The 7,500-nt window shown below is 36.9% G+C and overlaps 1 protein-coding gene across 5 annotated transcripts in view; it reads right to left on the reverse strand.

Moving 5' to 3' along the window:
- Nucleotides 1-7,500, reverse strand: part of LOC145291278 (protein O-mannosyl-transferase TMTC1-like) — a 163,098-nt gene that overhangs the window by 108,153 nt on the left and 47,445 nt on the right. For all 5 annotated transcript variants that reach the window (XM_080136916.1, XM_080136917.1, XM_080136921.1 and 2 more), the window contains one exon: nt 6,689-7,183. In XM_080136916.1, the coding sequence (XP_079993042.1) occupies nt 6,689-7,041 (353 nt within the window). In that variant the 5' untranslated portion in view covers nt 7,042-7,183. The remainder of the gene's footprint in view (nt 1-6,688; nt 7,184-7,500) is intronic.

The raw sequence follows: 7,500 nt of genomic DNA on the forward strand, positions 1-7,500 counted from the left end.
AACATCTCTTATCTCTACTATTGTAGAAAGGTAACTTCGTGTGTGAGAGTTCGTTTCTTATGGACTCATAAACGACTGGGCTGACTTTTTAAATTTTTTTACACAAATGTACTTTATGTGCTTGGCAGTGTTCTTACATAGGTTTTGTATGGGAATGTGTTGGATAAATATCGATAATCGAAATAATCTGCTGTGAAGAAAACTACCCATGTCTGAGAGTATCCTGTACCTTTACAAGGCAACCATTCGCCCATGCATGGAGTATTGTTGCCAAATCTGGGTTGGTGCATCTACCACTAGTCTCTCACTTTTGGATAGGGCCCAAAAAGTCCCACATTGTTAAATAAGCTCCAACCCCTGTTACATCATCGCAATCTTGCATTTCTGTGTGTGTTTTACAAATATTTTAATGGAATGTGATCTGATGAACTCGTTGCACTTGTGTCCCCTCGAAGTACATATCCCCGACCAATCTGTTTAGCAATAAAATCTCACCCCTTCATTGTTGAGGTCCCTAAATGCCAGAAAGCTTTCTGTTCTAATAGTTTCTTCCCTTGATCAGCTAGACGTTGGAATTCCCTTCCTGCTACCTGCTTCCCTGATTTTATCGATATGCAGAAATTTAAATGTAACATAAACCAACATCTTGTTAATCTTTCCTAGGCATAGTCCCAAATAATAGCCCCTTATATCCAAGTGGCAATATGCCTTGTTTACGAGAGTAAAAAAAAAAAAAAGAAAAGGAAAACTATGACACAACTACACCATACCATGTTACTGAGTCTGGAGAGTACTAGGAGGGAGGAAAAGAAATCAGTTACTAAGTAGGAATTATGAGCTCTTAAGCAAAATTTGGGTGACAAAACACCCCATGGGACTAACGCAGGGTTAAAGATGAAAAAATGAGTGTAGAAAAACATAGTGGAACTTACTGAAAAGTTATGACAGAGCTTTGTTAAATACAAAGGCGTCAAGAGAAGATTCGAGCAGTGTTGCTAACAATGAATAAACTTACGTTTGAACGTTTAAGTCATGAATTCTATACGGAATTCAAATACAATAGAGCTGTTGAGGAAGGTTTAGTCAACAATTAAGTGCTATGAAATATTCGCAGGATAGAATGGTTGTGACTAAGATAATCCTATTCAACTGAGGATCGATTCAATTTTCACCTTCAAAGTAACTCGCAGCAATCATGCAATCATACGATGAATATGCTCCTCCAGGCTTGCTGGTAGAACCTCTCTCAATGAGAAATTTAGAGAGCTCCTTCCAATCCTCACTTGCAGAGGCATCTTGTTACACAATAGAAGCTATGTGAGAAGCATTCTCTTGTATGCCACTGAGACTCGGCCTGTTGTGACACTATATCTTAGTGCCCCGTTTTGGTTGTTGTTAGCACCCTTTCTCTGCATGGCCGTGATTTGGCCGTGGACGGAGGGATACATAAAATTGTATCCCATAATTCCCTTTCTCTTTTTGCTCTTGTTTTCGTCCGGATATCATGGGGCAAGCACGTGTTATTTTCCCTTTCTGTAAACGAGAGGGGGGCACCCCTGTCCCTCAACTACAGGTTAAAGTTTGTTAGTTTTAAAGAAGTAATGGTAAAAATCAAATTTATGATCTGTAAATTGTATGTTAATATTGTAATATATATATATATATATATATATATATATATATATATATATATATACATACACACATACTAGCAAAAGTACCCGTCGTTGACTGGGTTTAAAAACAGCCTACAGAAAATGAACTTTGATTTATGAAAGTATGATAGGTTATGAAAAGGAAGGGTTGTAAAGAGATAGCTTCGAATTTGGGGATATCAAAACCAAAGCAAAATATGATGAAAGTAAAAATAAAATAGATAAACCCCATAATTTATTATACCATACCTGTTCACACTGAAACACTTATCACAATATTCTGTGGATCTATATTAAAAAACCTTGTTAAACTTTGTGACATATTTCCATTCTATGGAGGTCAGGGACGAACGAACACCCCATAATTTTATCATACCATATTTCTTCAAACTGAAACATAATTATGAAAGTATACTTACGCAGATAGATATGAAAAGTCTTTATTAAAGTTTGTGCCTATTTCCATACTATGGAGGCCAAGCGCAAATGCAGACCCCACAAATATTCTTATGTACATCTATATCAAAAACACTTGTAAACGTTTTTTTTTTTAATTTTAAAATTTTTTATTTCCATACTTTGTGAACCAGGCGCGAACGCAGACCCCACAATTTTAATGAACCACCGTTCCGCCAGATCAAACATACCCATTCCTGTGTCTTGATACATCTTCTATCATTATATGTAATCAGTTTTTTAAAATAGTCAACCATATAGGAGCCTATTCGTGACCACAGTCACACACAGCTTTATATTATAGATATATTGTATACATTTTATAAAATAAATGGTTTAATTATATTTCTCATATATTACGTGCATTTTGTCGTGCATCATTTTTTGTGTCTGCATTAAAGAATGAAGCGGTCATGAGGACAAGGAAGGTTCCAACCAGAATGCCACCAGAATGAGGACATCTTGAGAGGATGAAGGAGCTACACAGCCACATCCAACATCTCGGGTATGCTTTTCCTCTTGATACACATACCCTAACCACTGGCCCATCTCCACATCATCATGGGACCGTTTCTAAGAAATTTAGTGTGACACATGGGTCGGTCACACACCAGTGACCGGCTGATAGTGTTATACGGTTACAGTTGAGGACATAAACTGACTAACTCACAGCAATCATGCAATGATGTGATGGATATGCTCCACCAAGACAGAACCCCTTTCAATGAACTGAGATCGATGCTTAACCTCAAGTCAGTAGATAAGCGTAATCTGGAAAGACGGAAATGTTTTGGTCACATTCAAGGCACGGCAGTAGATAGGTGGCCAAAAAGAATCATTAACTTTGATGCCCCTGGAGCCTATCATCAAAGAGGTCAACCTTAGGAGATATAAAGTATACTTACGCAGACAGATATGAAAAGTCTTTATTAAAGTTTGTGCCTATTTCCATTCTATGGAGGCCAAGCGCGAACGCAGACCCCACAATTTTATCATACCATCCCTATTTAAGTTGAAAATACTCATCAAAGTATTCCTATGTGCATCTATATAACAAACACTTGTAAACGTTTTTTTTAAAGTTTTTTATTTCCATACTTTGTGAATCAGGCGCGAACGCAGACTCCACAATTTTAATTAACCACCGTTCTGCCAGATCAAACATACCCATTCCTGTGTCTTGATACATCTTCTATCATTATATGTAATCAGTTTTTTAAAATAGTCAACCATATAGGAGCCTATTCGTGACCACAGACGTATATATGTATAAGTGTTAACATCAAGCAGGACCTGAAACACCATAGGCTAACAGAAACATTGGCAAGGGATTGAATCAAGCGGAGAGAAGCCAGTCGACAAAATCAACGATCCAAACGCCTAATCCTCGAACTCGAGAGAAAAAGCGACGATAAAGGTGCAATAGAAGTGTCTTTATTTACGCCTGAAAGTCACGTAACAATTTCACACAGACGCTTCTGATTGGCTCAGAAAATATACACCTGCATTTACTAATCCAACCGAGCGTCTGTGCCGAGCCATATTTGTAGAAATGATTTTAGGTATTTTTATCTTTGTTTTTGGTCAATATAGAAAACATGAGTTGGAGTTTTGAGTAGTGCTATTAAGGAGGAGTAGGCACATGTTCGAATGTTCGAAGAAGCTTGGACAAGCATACAAATAGTAATAAAGATAAAATAAGCATCAAAACATGCATATACACGTACTGTATTATTTATATATAGATTTCAAAGTGTAAACTTTGACCGCCACAAGCCTCTTCAGTTTCTTATTCTTATGGTAGGATTTTTTTACAGTCGGGATCAACCGTTTGATTTCTTCCGACCTGTGCATATGCTACCTAACTGCTAATATTTACTAACTAATATATCTACTAGTTCACCTTGTTGCAAGGAAACTCACATACAAGAAAGGAAATAGAGAGGCAATTAGCTGAGCTAGTGAGGAAGGTTTGGTCGACAACTAAGTGCTGTGAAATATTCACAGGACAAAACGTGACTAAGATCTCTGATTAATTCATCTTCAGTAGTAATCAAAGTAAACCTTCATCTTTATATACGCTCTAGAATCTCTGAAGTAGTGATAGGCTCACATAGACGCTTCTGATTGGCTTAAAAATACATACACAATATAAATATACATCTGTCTTTACTAATCCAACCGAACGTTTGTGCTTTGAGCCATATGCATACAAACGATTATTGGCATTATTATTTTATATGAGCAGCGGGAGGGTGAGCGTAAAATATGCTTAAGTATATATTAATTCATGCAGATTTCGTATTCATTATTACAGGGCTAATGCTTTATTGTACTGCACCTAATCTGTAGATATAAAAGCGAAAATGTGTGTGTGTGTGTGTGTGTGTGTGTGTCTGGCAAAGGCTTTTTTGGGTGGCGCACTCGGTCGGGTCACTCCTTAAAACTTTTCATATACTGTCTAAATCATAATATATAAGAGCTACGAATTTTAATTTGCCCAACTTTAGCTATTTTCGAGATTTTTTTTTCAATCGCCGCATCTTTGTTTTATTTTTCGGTATAAAAAAAAAAGCGAAACTGAATCCGTATCATTGGGACACTCCCCTTTGTATAGGGAGCTGGTTTCCCTCTCCCCAACATCTTGGGAAAACAAACAAAGTTGGGGAAAGAAAACAAAAAATAACAGCCTCGCAGCGAAAGCTGACTGCAAGATATGTTTGACCTCATCATCATTAAAATCGCGCATTTTTAATTGTTAAATTAAATCACTTTTCTTTTACTCTGCCGTGGGTTACATGTCAGGATTTCTTTCCGTCTTCGCCTCAAGGTTCCAGGTTCGATCCTACCTACCTACCAAAAACTTTTTTTTTCTTTTACCACACGGGCGACGCGGGGCGTTTTTTTTTTTTTTTCCGATTTATTTTAAAGAAGTTTAACATCGTTGTTTTTTGTTGTGATCACTCCCCCCAACACCAACACACACACCTCCAAACACCCTGGCAACGCCGGGTACCCCCGCTAGTCTATATATATATATATATATATATATATATATATATATATAAAGCAAATGCAGCGCACATTTTTGTATGTCCAAGAAAGGCTTTTTTTCCGCCAGGCTTCTCGGAGGGGGAGGGGGTTACTATATCTTGGAACTCTTTATATACCCTCGTAGATCATAATATGTACAATTTGCGAATATGCGTCACGCGTAGATTTATTTACGTCGACTTTTATAAAATTCTTCCTATTTCAGCTTCTCACGTGTTCGTTCGGCTTTTTCATATAAAAGCAAAACTGATCTAAAGCGAAGGTGCGGTGCCCACCTTCGTGCCGCGAACATCCAGAAAGCAATGGGCGTTTGATCAATGTGGGGGAAACTCCTTGCATCAGACAATTGCAATTCATATCGACACTCTCCTTTTCATGGGGAGCTGGTTTCTCCAACATTTTGGCGAAATAAAAAGTTGGGGAAAACCCCCCAAATAACTACCTCGCAATAAAAGTTCACTGCGAGACTTCTATGGCATAATCATTAAAATCGAGCACCTGTCAATTTAACTTTTTAATCGTTAAAATTGAACGCTGCTTAGTTACTCGCCCTTCGTGGGCGAGTGGGTAAGTTTTCAGGATTTATCACACTTTCTTTTCCACCTGCGCCTCAACGTTCCGGGTTCGATCCTATCTACTTGCCAAAACCTTTTTTTTTGTTACCCCCCCCTCCCGAACCCACACACCTACAAACACCCAGGCAATGCCGGGTACCCCCGCTAGTATATAATAATTTCAATAATAATAATAATAATAATAATGATATAATAATTTCAATAATAATAATATAATAATAATTTCAATAATAATAATATAATAATAATTTCAAAAGTTAAAAAAAAAACAAACAAACAAAAAAAAAACGACTTGGGTGCCATCAGATAGAATCGAAACCAAAACATTTAGTACTCCAGCTGAATTCGCTTCCATTTGAGTTAACCCAACAAATAGATAAGAAAGTTATAAAATTAAGCCACTTTTAGCTATGATTAGTTTTACACATGCACAAACTAATAGAAAGGTTGGAAAGTTGAAACGAACATTTTGCATTTCAACTTGCCGATTTCTGGACGCGTTATTCATCATCTAACAAAGATTTTACTCGTTATTAACAATCTTTGGTGCAAGATTATTAATTCTTGTTAATTCTAATTTTATGTGACCGGTAGTTTAAGAGTTCATCGGTTAAATATTTACATACAGACAGACACATGTACTGTTTTTTTTTTATATATAGATTTCTAAGTGTAAACTTTGACCGCCACAACCATCTTCATCAGCTTTCTATTCTTATGGTAGGATTTTTTTTTTTACAGTCAGGCTCAACCCTTTGATTTCTTCTGACCTGTGCATATACTACCTAATTGCTAATATGCACTAACTAATATATCTACTAGTCTACCTACCCACTCGAATATTTAACATGAGGATGTCTCAGAATCTTGAAACAAATTCTAATTAAACGTAAGAGATTTTTTTTTAAAGGAAGAAGAAGCAAATATGGAAAATACATTGGCACTTACTGAAACGTGATGACAGTTAGAGGTCGATAAGACTTATGACTTGTGTTGTCTGCCATGGACTTCCCCCAGAAGTCATTTCGGAAGACGTAATACCAAGGCCGTTGTCCCGTAACGTCTTCATTCCTCTTGATGGCAAACATGTCGTCATGAACAAAATTCCCGTTCAGACTGTTGAAATAAACCAACAAAGTTACAATGAAAAGTCCAACATTAACCGGAGAAAGGATTCGATGGGACCAGATGGCTGATTCCAAAGTAAAATACTCTATTTTGGTCTGGCCTTTTTTGTGGAGCATTTTGGGTTTGACCCCATATAGGGATGACCCCATATCCTTTGTTACATGGTTTTTCATGGCGCATTAAGAGGTGTATGCATAGAGGAGCAAAGAAAGGTCATCATATTTTGAGTTTTATCCATTAGTATTTAACCTTTCACACCAGAATCGTATGAAAGATCATTCTTATAGTTGCAACATCCTTGGAAATTTTCAGTATCTGTAAAAAAGGAAAAGAAAATGAAATAAAATAAATATTGCATTTTAGAGCAGATGTGCAAGACAGTATAATAGTATCAGGCAGTGGTATAACATGATTTTTTTTTGTTGCGGGGGTGGGAGGGGGTAGAAAACAGATGTAATGCATATTATGATTCATGAGACAAAATAAACTTCTCCCTCTCCTGCTCTCTGTCTGAAATCTATATATATCTATAAAAGTGAAAGTGTGTCTGTCTGCCTGTGTACATTTCCCTACACAATAACTGTCAATTTTCAGTCGACAGACTCGAACTTTGATATACAGGTACTGAGATT

Source organism: Euprymna scolopes, chromosome 12, assembly GCF_053919585.1.
Source record: "Euprymna scolopes isolate OS-2025 chromosome 12, ASM5391958v1, whole genome shotgun sequence".
Classification (NCBI taxonomy): domain Eukaryota; kingdom Metazoa; phylum Mollusca; class Cephalopoda; order Sepiida; family Sepiolidae; genus Euprymna; species Euprymna scolopes.